The 17750-nt window shown below is 45.4% G+C and overlaps 1 protein-coding gene and 1 long non-coding RNA gene across 2 annotated transcripts in view; both read right to left on the bottom strand.

Annotated features, from left to right (window-relative positions):
• Nucleotides 1–17750, bottom strand: part of LOC125042470 — a 285544-nt gene that overhangs the window by 423 nt on the left and 267371 nt on the right. Inside the window, 3 exon segments of the mRNA XM_047638108.1 lie at nucleotides 1–2798; nucleotides 3069–3255; nucleotides 3564–3733. The exon segment at nucleotides 1–2798 is cut by the window's left edge and continues 423 nt beyond it. Of these exon segments, the coding sequence (XP_047494064.1) occupies nucleotides 2641–2798; nucleotides 3069–3255; nucleotides 3564–3733 (515 nt within the window). The 3' untranslated portion in view covers nucleotides 1–2640.
• LOC125042361 lies at nucleotides 11174–16580 on the bottom strand. The gene is made up of 2 exons (XR_007116344.1): nucleotides 16030–16580; nucleotides 11174–11735 (listed from the first exon to the last, which is right to left on the bottom strand). It is a non-coding gene; the product is annotated as an uncharacterized LOC125042361 (long non-coding RNA).

Here is a 17750-nt window from a genome sequence, read left to right as displayed (position 1 = left end):
GTGGCATCGTTCTATTTCTAAATGTGCGAAACAGTTCACTTTTGTCAATGCTCTTTCATTCATTCCATTTTAGATGATTGTATTGCATGTAGCGTTATATTTTTCCTTTATTGAAAAACTAGGAATTAGTTTTTTTTTTTTTTTCTTTTCTTTTTTGCATAGTCAGGGACACTTCTTCCCTTCAAAGGCTTTTGTTTGTGTTTACAATCAGGTCGAAGTAAGTTTTACCAATATATCATGGTTCTGGATGAAAATTCACATGCTTAGAGTGGAGGCACTGACGATAATGATATATTTCAATTACAAACAGGCAAAGAGATTGATTACAGGTTGATAAGAACTATTGAGAACTGGTCTACACGACTTCGCAGCGGCCAGACACACTAACATGATTTCGCAGTCATTGTAGTTCGATCAAATGGTATTCATCGTTACTGAATATACATCTTATATTTCTCCACTGAATAATGGAATAAAACAGGCAATTCTATAAAGAGAGAAGAATTTAGCAACATCAAAGTATTAAAAGATATACGAGCTGAACATTCCATAACTGGCAGGATCGTAATAATTTAATGAAACTGTAGGGGGAATCTGTACGAAGCATTATGCGAGAGAGAGAAACAGAAAGAAAACTGAAAATAAAACGGGGGATACTGAAGAGAATCGCACAGCGACAGAGCAGTGTTGTATTATTACCACACATCAGATGCTTGACGTGTGATACTTTTGTTATTAAGCAAGCTAGGTATATTTATTTCATTATATACATAATTATAATTCAGCTTATAAAGGATAAAGAACAACATTTTTTTTTTGTTCTTAGTGCCCCGATTTCCAAAGTATTTTAAGAATAATTGTAAAATACATTTTGGTAATGAATGTTGAGTCATCTGTCAGTGAATGCAAACCAGGCAGGTGTTCGTCCCTGGCCTCGCACTCCCTTCGTGAGATCCAGCAATGAATGCCAAAAACATCGTTACTAACATTCAGAAAATACTTAGTAAACAGAGCTATTGCAACTATAGTCTAAGCATAACTGTCAAGAATAAATCTATGCAAGAATATACTACAGTATTAAGTTAGAATAATGCTATTAAGGCAGCATTGTGTTCGAATCCTTGCCACTCCACCTCCTTAGGTATGGCACTCTCTAGTCAAGGATCAGAACACGGCCAACATAAGGTCACTTCTCTACAAATCTACAGTCCAGCCCAAGTTAGGTCATAATTCATCATAAGAAAAATTAAAAGCAACAAAAAATACAAAAAAGTAGAATACAGTGAATTGGAAGAAAAATAAACCCATTTATCTTCTTATTTTTTTTACACCCTGTATAGATAGATAGGCTAGGAATCTGTCCCAAAGTTCTGATTTCCATACAAAAGAAAACATGGGTTGCCTAACGTGATGCAAAATCGGCGCTGGGGTTTCTGCACACAGTGGGTATCTATATATGGGTTTTTGTGGTGAGTGTGGGTCTCTGCCGGCCCACGTCTTTAATAACATATATATTTATATATAAATAATTGTGCAAACGAGCTCAAGCACCATCTTGAATTGTGGATTTCAAAATGACGGAACTCACTGAGGGTGGATGTGAACGAATGTCATTGTCATATTGATATCACTCAATTTATTTCTTCGTTTTCATGTTTTGCATGAAGATTCTTTTGAACACCCTCGTGAAATAAATAATCAATATTTTGTTTATGCATTCACAGAGCTATTGTTAGAGATAGAAAAAAATATCAGTTAAACAAAGTCGAAATAATGGCAGTGACAACCATTCCAGGGAATTCCAGCAGTATTTAAGGCAACACGGTTACTTCCTGCTTAATAATAAATCCACAATGTTGATATTTCTTTGCCTCCTTTCTGATTTTCCCCGTGAGTTGCGTGTTTGGTCTTAATCTTGTTCCAAAACTGACAACAGGATGAAACACTGGAATTTAGTTCTTTTTCTTTATACTTTACACTGTACATTGGATCGTCCATCCATGTGCCTAGGAAAAGCTCTTACAAAACGTTGTTTCTGGGGATCACTCGTATTCCAAGGACTTCAAGTATAGCGTATTAACTTTGCTGTCCTAGAATTTCACATCACCAAAATATACGTCTTATATTGCATGAATCTAAAGAGAAGGAAACCAAACACTTTTCTATCTAGTTACCGTGATAACGTCATGATATATAAAACAACATTGATGTAGGACGATTCGGATATCTTTAAGTTTTTTTTTTAAACTTATCTCTCCTAAGAATACTAAACAGAGAAGAGGGGAAAAGTCCATAGGTCGAAGGCATGCACATTAGAAGTGTGAAACATCACCAATTTTTCCCCATTTGTAATTAGTTTATTACTATTTTAGTGTACTTTAGATTCACAAGTGATGTTTCAAGTCTCAGGCAACATGAATGAAAAATTTAGGCACTTGATTTCAGTGTCGCCCGAGCAAACATCGTTAAGTACTCGTAAACAAAGTAAATATTATAAACCAGTGAACCCACAAAATAATAAAAAAAGATCTTCATTTCCAGAAAACAAACAATATGAACACGAGATATGGTTGTGTCGTTTGGAAATAAATGTTTCGAAGAGAGGAGTTGATCCAGGACGCAGGCAGCTCCGAAGCACGTTTACATCAGCTTCTGCTTGGCGCACTCCGGACAGAGGATGTCGGCGCCGTCTGTGATGAAGCCCTTGCCCACCAGGGACCCTTTGCACACGGCGCAGATGAAACAGTCGTTGTGCCAGTGCCTATCCTCGAAGGAGATGAAGCGGGTGCCACCAATGCCTGCAATTAGAAGGTTTATTTTAGTCTTTCGGTTTAATTGTTTGTTTGTTTGTGTGTTTTTTGGGGGGGCGGTTGTTGTTTTTTTCTTAATTCTTAAGCTTGGTGTTCTTGATTTTACTTTTGTTCAAAAATATCTCAAGTAAAAAAAGAATCGAATCACGTTACTAGAGAAGACAACAGACGATTAAAATAAAAAAAAAACACGAATAAGACTTCGCTCCGGAGCAGTGACTCCACGCTCACTCCGAACTCCCGAAGCCGCGAGCTGACCTGTGATGGGCTTGGTGCAGGCGGTGCAGCGCTTGGCGAAGAGCTCCCCGAAGCAGTCCGCGCAGTAGGGCTTGTCATCCCTGGAGGTGAAGCGCTGGCCGGCCAGGGAGGTGCTGCAGTTGGTGCAGGTGAAGCACTCCCGATGCCAGGGCTCGTTCTTGTAAGTCACACCGCCGGAGGTGATGATCTGCCGGGGAGAAGGTGGGTCAGGGATGCCGGCAGAGCTTGGGGTCCAAACACACAGGATTTGCCCAAAATAAATGTACTTTTGTTGTCACTGCTGGTGGTGCAATTCCTTATATTGTTAATGTAATTGACGACAATTAAGAAAGTACATTGTACGTGGTCCTGCTACTAGTAAATTATATAATTATATCTTCTTCGAAAGGGATCGTTGTAGTGTCCGGATCAAATAAAATAAAAATATCCATCGGATACGCTAGTTTAAATTGATACATGAACAGAAATTAATCATAGATTGTTGTCTTGCATTACCTTGTTGCACTTGACGCATCGAGTGGCGAACTTGTCCTCGTAGCAGGCGGCGCAGTAGATCTCCTGGTCCCTGGGGATGAAGCTCTTGGTCCCGATGGGCGTCTTGCACACGCAGCAGCAGAAGCATTTCTCGTGCCACTGCCGGGCCTTGTATTCCATCTTCTTGTTGCCTGAAAAGGAGAGAAAAGACTCGTTGATATCGGGTGCTACGTGAGCCTGTCGGGCGGAGGGGTGTGGGTATGTGCGTTAGAGTATGGGGTGGGGTTTTAGAGATTATTATTACTTAGAGGGGAAGAGGGAGTAAAACATTTGTGGTATATATGAAAGTAAACGTTTATGATTTATAGAAAAAAAAAAAAAAAACACACACACATATGTATACACATATAAGTACATATAGAAGAAAGTGAACGTTTATGATATATGTGAAGGAATAAACACGGATGATATATGGAAGGAATTCAACATTTATCATAACAGATACGATAAAGAAAGTAAACAATGGTAAAAAAGAAGAAATTTTTAAAATGTTTTGTCAAGGGATATGATTTTATGCACAACTTTTCCATAAAAGTGAAACTCGTGAAACTTAACACCTGCATCCATAGACATTACACTCCATCCTATAAGCAATGGTAGGATTATGCATATAAGGATAAAACAGAAATCCATTTTTCAAATAATGTAGGCCATCTTGCTACGCGTGAGAGGGAGAAAATGTAAATTATATATGAGACGGAGAGACACGGGAAGTCTGGAAGGGACGAGAGTAATAATGTTGAGTGGAATAGCAGAGTACTTTCCCGCATTCACACGCACACGCACACGCACACACACATACACACACAAGAAGAAGGAAAAACGAAAGAAAAACAAGACGAAGAAATGGAAGAAGAAGAAGACGAAAAACAGCATCAGAATAATTGACTGTACACAAAACACGCTCAAATATCAGAAGACATTAAGCTATTACAACAAAACCTTCTCGTGGGGGGCGAAATAACGAAATGCTGATCACTTTACCTCAACACAGAGTATAGTGAGTAAGTAAGTAAGTAAGTAAGTAAGTAAGTAAGTAGGTCGACGAGAACGGCATCTACGCGGGTGTAGAATTTCCCAGCGACCTCCGAATATAATAGTGGAAGGAAACACAAACAACCGCCTTTAAAAGCGAGAGAAAGAAGAGAAACAAAAGGAGAAAAAGCGGACAAACAAAGAGACAAAAGAGCGAGTCAACAGGAACACCGAGGAACCGAGGAAGAGGAGGAATCTTGGAAGAGAGCGCGCAGGAAGGCGTCGGGACACGCTAAGGAACGGATTAATAATGCACAAGCTCTTTCTCTCTCTCTCTCTCTCTCGTTCCTCCTCCCTCCCTCCCTTCTTCCCTCCCTCCCTTCTTCTCTCCCTCCCTCCTCCCTCCCTTCTTCCCTCCCTCCCTCCCTTCCTCCCACAAGACGCCCTGGCCGACTCGCTCACTCGCCCGCCGTCTCTCGCTCCATGCAAGGACAATTTTCCTCCTTTTCCTCATTCTCTCCGGTAAACATCGCCTCACACATCTACGCAAATGGCGGAAAAGGTCACAGGTCGTGGAAGGAAGGAGAGAGGAGGGAGGGAGGGGGGGAGGGAGGGAGAGATGAGGAAGAGATGAGGAAGAGAGGAAGAGAGAGAGGAGGGAGAGATGAGAGGGAAGGAGAGAAGGGGGGTGGAGGGAAAGATAACGACACGAGAGAGAGAGAGAGAGAGAGAGAGAGAGAGAGAGAGAGAGAGAGAGAGAGAGAGAGAGAGAGAGAGAGAGAGAGAGAGAGAGAGAGAGAGAGAGAAAGAGAGAGAGAGAGAGAGAGAGAGAGGGGTGGGGGGAGTGGGAGAGTGGGAGAGAGGGAGAGAGGGAGAGAGGAGAGAGAGAGAGAGGGAGAGAGGGAGAGAGGAGAGAGAGAGAGAGAGAGAGAGAGAGAGAGAGAGAGAGAGAGAGAGAGAGAGAGAGAGAGAGAGAGAGAGAGAGAGAGAGAGAGAGAGAGAAGAGAGAGAGGGAGAGAGAAGAAAGAGAAGATAGAGAAGAAAGATAGAGAAGAAAGATTGAGAAGAGGGAGAGACGTGAAAGAGAAAAGAGAAGAGAGGAAAGAGATTACTAGAACAGAGAGAAATAACATAGGAGAGAAAAGAGAAGAGAAAAGAGAGAAGAGAGATTGACAGAAAGATCAATTTAAAAGAACGGGATGAAATAAAAAGACAACACAAAACAAATAAAAATAGCAGGAAAAACGCAAGTGGAAAACACACACACACACACACACACACACACACACACACACACACACACACACACACACACACACACACACACACACACCCGAGACGCACCCCCCCCCCTCCCCCCTCCCCCCCAACGTCCCACCCCTTCCCCTCCCCACTCAAGCGAATGGAATATCCAACAAACAGTGTATCAGAAAGGGATACAAAGAATAGACAAAAAAATTGACAAGGGGATTCAAAGCGAAATGTCCACAGCGTTCCCAGTCCTCTCGGCGAGTGCATATTAATACGAGTTGCTGTCAGTAAATCCTAAAAGCCTTTGCAATCAGTCAAGTGGCGAATGTTCCATTTAGGGATCAACTTTATTATCAGGCAGTGAGTGCAGGAGGGGAAGTGGAGTTAAGGGGAAATGTGAAAGATTTAGATCTGTCTATTTATCTAATTACTTTTATGTACAGGTCGTGAATAGAGGAGGGGAAATTTCGTCAGGTAAAGTTGATAGATTCCATCTCTTTGTCTATCTATATATCAGTCTATAAATTTTCTTTTTCTTTTTGCAGGGAGAGCAAGAATGAAATCTTGTCGGGAGAAATATTAAAAAAGAAATAAACAAGCAAACATAATATCTATTTATCTATCTATCTATCGACCTTTCCTTTCTTTTATGCTTTATTTAGGTCACGATAGGCCGGGATGGATTACGTTTTCATTTAACCACAAGATCGAGGGCGAGGTAGGCCTACTGTGGTCAGCTGGGATTTTCGCTGGGGGGCAGGGGAGTGTACGGGGGGGGGGGGGGGGTAAGGTGAGGGGGGCGGGGGGGGGGGGAGGAAAAAAGTAGGCCAGGCTGGGAAATATCTTTTCCGGCTCAGAAATATGATTTTCGTTACAGCTGGAGGTTATTGGGGCGAGAGAATGAGAGAGAAAGGGAGTTTAGAGATAAAGCAAGAAAGAGACGAGAAAGGGGAGAAAGAAGGCAAAGAAAGAAATTAAGTTTGAGGTGATCGGATAAAAAAAGTAAAAAAAGGAGTATTAGAAAGAAAATTATATAAATAAAACAAGGTAACTGAGACAGAAGGAAAGATATATTATAATCACAAAAAAATAAAAATAAAATAAAAACATTCAACAATGAAACAAAATAAATGATAAAATGAACAAACAACGCTAATCACCTTCGGCCTTTGACCTAACTGCGGGTCGGTCGCTCACAATGACCTAGATCAAACCGGACGAGTTTGTTATGTAAAAAACGACATAAAAAACGTCAACGAAAATTTCGAAAAGAGAGGCAGCAACCGTAATTGAAATCTGAAACAATAATCTATAATATTGTTGCTAATGGTACACGTAAGAGCGTCCCTGAACATAATGGGTTGAAAAATTGATACATGTTGCTGCCTCCCACCCTCCCTCCCTCCCTCCCTTCCTTCCTTCCTCCCTCCCTTTCTTCCTCCCTCCCTCCCTTCCTCCCTCCCTCCCTCCTCTCATACCTACTTAGCCCTCCCCCCTCGTCTTACCATCCTTGAAAATCTTGGCCTTCCTCTTCCTCTTTTCCCTCTAATCCTCCTCCTATAACCCCTCCCCTCCTCCTTTTTCCCTTTTCCTCCTCTTTTCTATCTCCTCTTCCCCCTCTCCTCCAATTTCCCATCTCCTCCTCTTCCTCTTTCCCCTCTCCTCCTCCTCCTTCTCTTTTCCATCTCCTCTTTCCCCTTCTCTTCCTCTTCCTCTTTCCCCTCTCCCCTCTCCTCCTCCCCTCCCCATGTGTCGTGAACTAAACCGCTTAGGATTAATTGAGAGAGAAAGAGAGCGCGCGCCTCCCTTCCCTCTCCGGAACTACTGGTTCCCTTTAAGCGTAATTGGCTCTGGTCATTAGGGTGGAAAATGCCTATTTATATCCCATCCTTTTCGACTATCGGGGATTCGTCTTGAAGAAACATTCTCGCATAAATAAGAGAAAGAATGCCGCGCAATGCCTTCGCGGATAACTTTTATGATAAGTATTCCCAATGTAAATGGAGGAAGAAAGAAAAAAAGAAAACGAGAGAGGACGGAAAGAACTTTTACTCCATTTCCTCGTCTCCGCGTTCGCTGAAGCTGAAATGACGAACTGGAAGGAAGGCAGAATAACTGGAAAGCATGCGAGGGGAAGAGACGAGGGAATATAGGAAATGGCATATAGGAATTTAGAAATGGAAACGGGAACCAGCGTATAGATTGTGAAATAATAGCGAATGGGATATGGAAAACTAAAGCTAGGAAATATAAACAGAAAATGGGAAATGGAAAACAAAATAGGGAAGACAGAAAATGGGAAATGGAAAACAAAATAGGGAAGACAGAAAATGGGAAATGGAAAACAAAATAGGGAAGACAGAAAATGGGAAATGGAAAATGGATAGAAATGCGCAGACAGGGGGAACTAGAGACGCGAACGAACGAGGTGATTAGGCCGGGAAACGGAAAACAGAATATGAAAGACAGAAAATGGGAAATGGAAAACAGAATATGAAAGACAGAAAATGGGAAATAGAAAATGGATAGAAATGCGCAGACAGGGGGAACTAGAGACGCGAACGAACGAGGTGATTAGGCCGGGAACAAAACAATTTAATCAAGTCGTTAAGTCTGGGACAAAGAGTATGTCTCTATATTGCTTTAAAGAGCAGGGAGGATGAGTCCTGGCCATGAACAATGGGCTGATACAGCGGGAACTGGAGAGGACAAGATTTTGAAAAGAGAGAAAAGGGAAGAGAGACACGTAGATAGACATATAGACAGATTGATCGAGAGACAGTAGGAAGGAGAGACTGGGAGAAATTGAGCGTAAGAAACCCTGGGAACGATCAGAAACGAGGAAGAGAGGCAGAGAGGAGGATGAGGATGGAGGAGGAGAGTGCTCCGTGTCGAGATCGTCGTAAACAGCGTCAGCGAACACGACCCAAGGCTGGATCCATGCAGGCGAAGGCGCTGATCGCCGAATGGGTTGATGGTTGCACCCACCCACCCTCCCTCCCTCCCTTGCTCTCCTTCTCTCTCTCTCCTCTCCCCTCTCCCCTCTCCCTCTCTCCCTCCCTCCCTCCCTCCCCCTCTCTCTCTCCCACTCCGCTTTCCTGCAGGCGCTCTTACCCACCCACCCTCCCTTCCTCCCTCCCTCCCTCGCACTCACTCACTCTCTCTCTCTCTCTCTCTCTCTCTCTCTCTCTCTCTCTCTCTCTCTCTCTCTCTCTCTCTCTCTCTCTCACTCTCTCTCTCTCTCTCTCTCTCTCATGATTTAGCCATAACGCAGAGATCGCTCATCCAAAGGCTTTCCTGAGGATCAACAAGTGACCATATTCCGCCCGTTTCATCTTGCCTCCACATGGGAGAGGAAAAGGGAAAGGAGAGGCGATATGGTGAGGGGAAAGGGGAGGGAAAGGACAAGGGGAAAGGGGAGGAAGAGAAGCGGCAGGAGGGAAAGGAGAGGAAGAGGAGAAGGGGCTTGAGGGAAAGGGGAGGAAGAGGAGAAGGGGCAGGAGGGAAAGGGGAGGAAGAAGGATAGGGGGAAGAGACAAAAAAGAGGAAGAGGGGCGGGGATAAGGAAAAAGGCGAGGAAGAGCAGAAAAGAAGAAAGAGGGGAAGGGGAAGAAGAGGGATAGGAGAAAGGGACAAAAAGAGGAAGAGGGGAAGGGACAAGGGAAAAGGCGAGGAAGAGCAGAAAAGAAGGAAGAGGGGAAGGGGAGGATGAGGAAAAGGAACAAGGAGAAAATGGAGGAAAAGAATATGAAAGGAAGTGAAAAAAAGAAAGTGGAAAGAGATAAAGGAAAATGGAGAAGGGTAAAGGAGCAAAGGTAAAGAGAAAAAGAGGAATAGGGAAAAGAAAGAGACACAGGAAGACGCAAGAGGAAAGGGTAGAGAAGGGGAAGACAAACGGATGAGAGAAAGGAAGGTAGAAGGGAAAAAGAGGGGAAAAGGAAGAGAGGAGGAAGGCAAAATGGGAAAAAAAGAGTGAAAAGGATCCGTTGAGGGGAAAAGAGGGATGCGGGGTGGGGTAAAGCAGACCTCATTACTCTTGTCTTTGAGATGGGAGACGAAACTTTTTTTTCTCGTTTTTAGATCAGCCCCGAGCGAGATGCCAGGGGGGGGGGGGGGGAGGCTCAGAGGGGAAAAGAAGGAGGGAATAGGAAATATGAGGGGATGAAGGAGGAAGAAGAGTGAGGGCGGGACGAGGGGAAACACGAAGTGGAGAGGGCATTTTTGCTATCATAGGAGTGACCTTAATGGCACGAAACACTGTGATAACCATAACAAATATGGTAATTCTGCTGCAAAGATTTCCATGACGGTTAGGTGTTGTTGGTTATGCAATAATAGTGGCGGTAAACTGTCACGTAAGAGGATGATTCATGATGCTGGTGGTGAAATTGCAATAACAATACAGGTATGTGATGCAGATCCTGTTGCATAATGTGGTAAACAGAGAGAGAGAGAGAGAGAAAGAGAAAGAGAGAAAAAAAAAGAAAAGAAAGAGAAATAAAGAAAGCGAGAGTGGAAACATCTCAGTAGCTGGGACAGGAACAAGAGCTGCAGAGTGAAGAAGAAGAAGAAATAGAAGAAGAAGAAGAAGAAGAAGAAAAAAAAGACCAACAACAAGACCAAGAACAACAAGGAGAAGAAGACGAAGATGAAGACGAAGAAGAAGAAGAAGAAGAAGAAAAAAAAGACCAACAACAAGGAGAAGAAGATGAAGACGAAGACGAAGAAGAAGAAGAAGAAAGGAAGACGAACAGTAAGAACACGAAGAAGAAAGCGTAACTCCATCGAGGACGACCTCCATCTCGAGAACGACTTACAGGAGCCCGACTTACAGAAGAGATATCGCGGGTCGAAGCCCATCTCGACGGCCTGAGACGTTCCAGCTGAACACCAAGGGGCTTTAGCGCGGTGGGCGTGGCACGGTGCCACCGAGAGGGCCACTGGCGAGGCTTCCCGGATTCGGCCTCGAGTCTTTTACGCGACAGAAATATTTTCCTGCGGCCTTTCACTCGCGTTTATGTCTCGTTGCCGGGGAGGGGGAGGGACAAGGGGCACCATGGCACTCTGCTCTCTCTCCTGGCGCTGTCATGGAGGCCTCCGCGCTGACGAGACGCTCGGTATTGTCCGCCAAACACTGTTCTCTCCTTTTCCTTTGACACTTATTCGTCTATTCCTCGATCATGGAGTTTATAGTTTATTCCTTCGTTCTTTCTACTTTTCCTTATTTTCCCTCCACTATAGTTTTTCTTTCATTTCCCTTATATTTCACTTTTCTTTCCTTTTTTTCTGTTCTAATTTTCCATATTTCTCCTCCACATTATATTGTTGCCTTTCCTTATTTTTTCCCTTTCTTTCTTTCTTTCTTTTCCTTATTTATCTCCCCTCTTCCTTTATTTTCCTTCCCCCGCTCTCACCGCACGAAATATTTCCAGAGCGTCCTCATCGTCTGTTTAAAGGGGAGGAGGGGTGGGGGGAGGGGGAGGGGGGGAGGGTGATACTCAACCCTCTTATTTCACTTTCGATCTGATCACGGGGGGGGTCGGGAGGAGGAGGAGGAGGAGGAGGAGGAGGAGGAGGAGGAGGAGGAGGAGGAGGAGGATTTGGGTGGGGGGAGGAAGACACTCCGGGCTCTTATTTCACTCTCTCGACCTGATCACCGACGGACACTTCGCCATATATCTCGGTGATGCTTAGCTCTTACGAGGAAGAAGATCGAGAGAGCGAGAAAAAAAAGATGTCGTCCTACGTGATATGTGGGGTCGTTTCTGCGCCCTCACGCCCTTCGTTATCTTTTATTCATTATATAAGGCGGATATGGAGACGGCGGAGGATGATATGTGGGTTTTTTATTTCTATTTATGATATCACATTATCATGGCAGTGGTCGTTAATGTTTTGTTTTCTGTTCTGTGGGAATATTAAGACAAAAAAAAAAAGAAGTTAAATCGGAGGCACTACGATAAAAAAAAACGAAAAAAAAAACGAAAAAAAGTCGTTTTCCACCGTGATCGAATCCTATAAATATGACTGCCACCTCCCCCCCCCCCCCTTCAAAGAAAAAGGGGTGGAGGGGGGGTATTCGATCTCGCGGACACTTTCCAATTACTCTAGACAGGAAGGCAGAGAAAAGATGCAATCGACCGGACTAAGGACGAGGAGGAAGAGGAGGAGGAGGAGGAGGAGGAAGAGTGACTCTCGACCCTTCACTCGGTCGCCGATTCTTCGCTTAACTTTGGGTCCCGATTTAGTGGGGTGACGACCGGCAGCTGGGCATGGCATGGCAGTTTCTGTTCTGTTGTGGGGGTCTTTATTCTCCTTTTTTTTTCCCTATCTTTCTTTCTTTACCTGTCTCTGTCTCTCCCTGTCTGTGTCTCGTGTCCCTCCCTCCCTCTACTCTCTCTCCCGAACCATCTCATCCACACTTGCATTATTCCTCATGTCCCCTCTACAATGACTTCCCCTCAACTCTCCTCCTCTCCATCTTCCTCTCGTTTCCCTCTCCTTCCAGTTCTCTCCGAGTCTCCTGGGGGTCCGAATGCACTAATCTCATCTCGCGTTTCCCCTCCAACACCATTTCCTAATTAAAATCTTGGGTTCTCTCGCTATCACAGAAGATGTGCACCAACTCCCATACTCATAGATTTTACATTAGTTCTCCCTGTCAAAGTTTCCCCATTGACCTACATTTGTGTGTGTATATATTTTTTAGTTTCTCTCTGTCCTTCGGTGCTGCGGGATATATATGCCTATATGCGTTTATTCTCTAGCCCCTTATATTCCTTTATCTGTCCGATTGTTTTTCCTCTCTTCCTTTATCGTCTCTATTCCATTCACTGTAATTTTTTTTATCTTTCGCTTTCGATCCATCTCACTCTTTCTCTTTCTTTTTCTTCTATCTCTCTCCCCCTCTCCCTCTCCCCTCCTTCCCCCTCCCCCTCCCTCCCTCCCTCCCTCCCTCCCTCCCTCTCTCTCTCTCCTTTTCTCTCTCCCTTTCCTCCTCCTCTCTCTCTCTCTCTCTCCCTTTCCCTCCCTTTGTTTCCCCTCTAGAGTCAGTGCAGCAGCAGCACCACCAGAACCATCAAGTGACTTTGTGGAAATTTAGGGCAAGTTCGAATAACGGGAGACCCAGGATAGATTGCGTTCATTGCAGGAAGGGTCCGTCTGGCCTGGCTGGTCTGGTCTGTCTGTCAGTCTGTCTAGTCTGTCTGGTCTGATCTTGTCTGTCTATTGTGTCTGCCTGTCTCGCCTGTTGTCTGTTGCCTATCCACCCATTCTCATTATCAGCTTATCTTGCTCTCTGTTCGTCCCCCCGACAGTCCGTCCACTCGGCTATCTTTAAGTCCGTCTTATAATGCGGTGTTTTGTCCAGCAATATTAGAGTGGCGGTCTTAAAGCCTTCTACTTATTCCGTCTGGCGCTGTCTGGAGACGTTTTGGAGCTGTGTCTGTCTGGCTGCTACCCTTCCCTCGCGCTGGTCTGTTATGTTTCCCCCTTTTCCTCCTTCGAATTTGGCACTATTATTGTGGCTCTGTCTGACGCCCTTATCTCGTTTCCTCCTCCGAATCTGGCACTCTCGGTGTAGATCTCTCTGATACCCTTATCTTCCTAGTAACCTAGTTTTTTTCTCTTCTCACCCTTCTCCCTTTCTCTCCCCTTCTCTGTTAGTTTGTCTGTCTGTCTGTCTGTCTGTTTCTCATTTCGTCCTCCACCCCCCTCTCTCTCTCTCTCTCTGTCCTCCGCCCCCCCTCCTCTCTCTCCGTCCTCTGCCCCCCCCCCCTCTCTCTCTCTCTCTCTCTCTCTCTCTCTCTCTCTCTCTCTCTCTCTCTCTCTCTCTCTCTCTCTCTCTCTCTCTCTCTCTCTCCCTCTCTCACTCGTGTCTGGCGATCACGTCTGTGCGTCAATTTTCCTGCTGCCTCTGTTAGAAGACGGCCCTAGATCAGACATGTTCGCCCCCACCCTCCCACCCTTCCCCACTACCCAACACTGCCCTCCCTCTACCACCCTCCCCCACCTACTAGGCTCTCCCTCTCTCTCTCCCTCTCTTTTTCTCTCTCTCTCTCTCGCTCTCTCAGCCTCGCCTCTCTTCGTCGCTCTTCCCTCCAGAGAGATACTTGTGTGCGAGTGAATCTGCTCGAAGGAAGGAGAGTGGAGGGGGGGGGGGGGGGAGACGGATAGGCGGGTGAGGGAGAATAGAATAACGGGGAGAGGGAGCGACTTCGATAGCGTTATTATTTACGTGGATATATTGGAATGTATCGGTTTAGGTATGTAAGGATTTACGAGGGAAAGTAGGAAAGAGGAAAGAGAGAGGGAGATGAAAGAAGAGAGAGAGGGAGGGAGAGAGAGCGAGAGAAGGAGGGAGGGAGGGAGAGGGAGGGGAGAGGAGAGGGAGGAGGGAGGAGAGAGGAGAGGGAGAGGAGAGGGAGAGAGAGGAAAGAGAGAGAGAGAGAGAGAGAGAGAGAGAGAGAGAGAGAGAGAGAGAGAGAGAGAGAGGAGAGAGAGAGAGAGAGAGAGAGAGAGAGAGAGAGAGAGAGAGAGAGAGAGAGAGAGAGAGAGAGAGAGAGAGAGAGAGAGAGAGAGAGAGAGAGAGAGAGAGAGAGAGAGAGAGAGAGAGAGAGAGAGAGAGAGAGAGAGAGAGAGAGAGAGAGAGAGAGAGAAGCCTCTCGTATCACCCCGATAATGGCCGCCCATTCAGTAGCTCAGACACGCACAAGCTCCTGGCGATAACAGTCTAAAAACAAAGGCAGCCACAATGTGATATCTTCGCCGCGGGCGCGTGGTGTCCTCAGCGTAGAGATCTTACGGGAAGATACGGAAATTTGACTCTACAGGTGCCGTCCGACACACACGCACACACGTACACGCACACTCACACGCACATACACGTTCACGCATACACATACACCCATACACGCACACACTCACACATACACACATCCGCAGACACACTTTAGTAAATATATATAAACCATCACGCACAAAATATCTTTCTTTGTTTCTCTCTTTCACAAATACAAACCTAGTTACATAAACACACACACACGAGTCTGTTTCCTCCTCTCCATGACCAACACTAACGTTCTCTCTCCTTTATTCGTTTTCTTCCAGTTTAAAAAAGCTTATATGTTCTCATTTCCGTTAACCTTACTTTAAGCTACTTCCTCTCTCTCTCATTGTCGTACTTCTCTCTCTCTTTCTCTCTCTCTCTCTCTCTCTCTCTCTCTCTCTCTCTCTCTCTCTCTCTCTCTCTCTCTCTCTCTCTCTCTCTCTCTCTCTCTCTCTCTCTCTCTCTCTCTGTTGTTCTTATCACTCTCCCGATTTACGGTTCATTCTCCGTACCTCTCTGTTTTATGTTTTCATATTTAATAACTTCTCTGTATCAGTCTGTCTGTCTGTCTGTCTGTCTACCAATGTATCTCACTGGCTTTCTTTCTCGCTTTATCTTTGTTTCTCTTTAAGGACGTTATCTTTTCTATCGCCCTTCCCTCTTATCTCAAATTGTGTCTTATCGTATAATCTAAGTAAGAGGGTTCTTCAGAAGTTACCCATGCTAAGATAATTACGAAAACATATCTGATTTATTATCATACTTTTGCCTATTACGCGTTCTCCCTCCTTATTCCCTCTCTCTTCTTATTTCTCTTTCGCTCTACCTTCTTTCTTACCCCCTCTCCTCTCTCTTCTCCTCTCCTCTCCTTCCTTTCCCTCTTCCTTATACCGCTCGCTACTCTTATTCCTCAACATCACTAAACTTCAACACGCGCAAAGATTGTGTGGGAAAAGTCTACGGGGAACTACACCGTATTTAATTTCCTGGCGAAAACGGACCTTCCCCAGGCCTTCCACTCACGGCTACTGCAACAACTTCGGCAACAAAAATGGTCTCGCTATTTTTGCATGCACCAGCACCATGCACATACCACACTCAACGCCAGTTATAGTCACTGTCAAAAAGTTATTATTATAGAAATGTTGGGGTTGTTTTTTCTTTCTTTAAATACCACTTCATCATATGACTGATAGCATTCTACAATGCGATAAGTAATCTTCGTTTCTGTTGACGTTTTTTTTCCACATTTCCACTGTATCGTAGTCGATTCCACAAATCACCCGTCAAAATTATATTAACAAAATCCAATGAATATTAACACTACATTCGATTTCCACATCAATAATAAAGAAATAAAATCAACAAACTAACGAATTTCCTAAAACATATCGAGCCAGTGAGCTGTCCCGATCAGCTCTCCTTGGTTGGGAGCGAGACAAGGACCCCAGAGAGCGCCCGGCACCACAACCCGGAGTTAACGGCAGAGCGGCACCTCCCGTACTGTGGGGCCAGCAGCCTCACCTCAGCCCTCTGTGCGTGCGTGCGTCCGGGCGGGCGGGCGGGCGGGCGGGCGTGCGTGCGTCCGTGCGTGTCCTACTGGGGGTGAGATCGCATATGCTTTCTACAACGTGTTGAATACAAATGTAAAGGATGATTTCGTTATGTCAGAAGATCCTAGCTTTGAGATTATTGTTTCAAGGTGTTTGTCTCTTTGTTTGCCTTTCTGTATGTTTGTTTGTCTGTGCTGCATGCACTGGACACTAGACGTTCTCATATACATAAAACACACACACACACGGACATACGAACAAACAGCGTCGCAGGTGTGAGAGGCACGTGCGCGTGGGTTATCAGACGAAAAGAGCTCTATGTGTCGGTGACGGAAGGTTGAGAATCGCCTGAGACATCGATATGAGCTCTAGTTACCAATACTCCTTGACTGACAGGTCGTCCCGCTCGTACCTGCACGTGCTCACGAGTGTCAATATAGTTTCCTACATGTGCTTACAAGTATTTACATCGACGTGTGCGCGCTAAGTTACATCCGCACTCGGGAAAAGCTCGGGTACGATTAATACATCATTATACGAGTGCAACTCTACTATGACGTTATTATACTGTACGTAGATGCAGACAGTCGCATGCACATCAAGTTGAAATCAGTCTCCCGGCCAGTCATTCATTCCCGACTCGCCGCCATGTGGTTTCGGGGCGACACATGATGCACTCACACCCTCCCTCCCCCTCATATCCCCCGTCCACTCATAACACCCCTCCCCCCTCCTCCTCCTCCTCGCCCGCCCTTCTAACGGGGGTGACATGAGGGTCTTCCCTACCTGGATCACCTTACTGGAGGGGTAAACACTCTTGTTTGCCTCATGCGCATGTCCTGTTTACTGTGGCAGAAATACGGGTCACGGTAATGCGCGGATCGCCTTTAAACGCGAGCAATGGGTACAGGCGCTGACTCTCGCAGACACAGACACGCAGACAGGCGGGTAGACTGGCAGACAACACACACGCACATACACCCTCTCTCAACATACACATAAACACTCACACGTACACACGCGGACACACATATACACATACACACACACACACACACACACGTACACACACACACACACACACACACACACACACACACACACACACACAAAAACACACACATACACACACACAGACACAACACACCGCATTAATCAATTCTAAAATTTCCCTCACAGAAAAGAAAACGTAAAGCGACGTTAAAATAATGACAGGGATTTTGAGTAGAAATAATTAGTAGGGGAAGGGTTGGGTGGGATGGAGGGGGAGGGGGGGGGGAAGAATAGGCTCAGGGGAAGGGGAAAGTGAGAGGGGGGGGGAGGGGATCGAGTGTGCGGTTGGGGGTTGGGTGAGAGTGGGGGGAGGGGGGAATGGGGGGAGAGGAGATAGGCTAAAGCGCGTGGGGAAAGTGAGAGAGGTGTGGGTGGGGGGGATGGGGTGGAGCTAGAGGTTAGGGGGTGGGGGTGGAAGAAAGGGGTAGAAGGGGGAGGGGAGGATTCACTCTAACGTTAAATCCCCAGCACTTGGAAGTACACCCTAAA

Source organism: Penaeus chinensis, chromosome 32 (assembly GCF_019202785.1).
Source record: "Penaeus chinensis breed Huanghai No. 1 chromosome 32, ASM1920278v2, whole genome shotgun sequence".
In the NCBI taxonomy this organism is placed as follows: Eukaryota; Metazoa; Arthropoda; class Malacostraca; order Decapoda; family Penaeidae; genus Penaeus; species Penaeus chinensis.
This window is presented reverse-complemented; position numbering and strand designations above follow the sequence as displayed.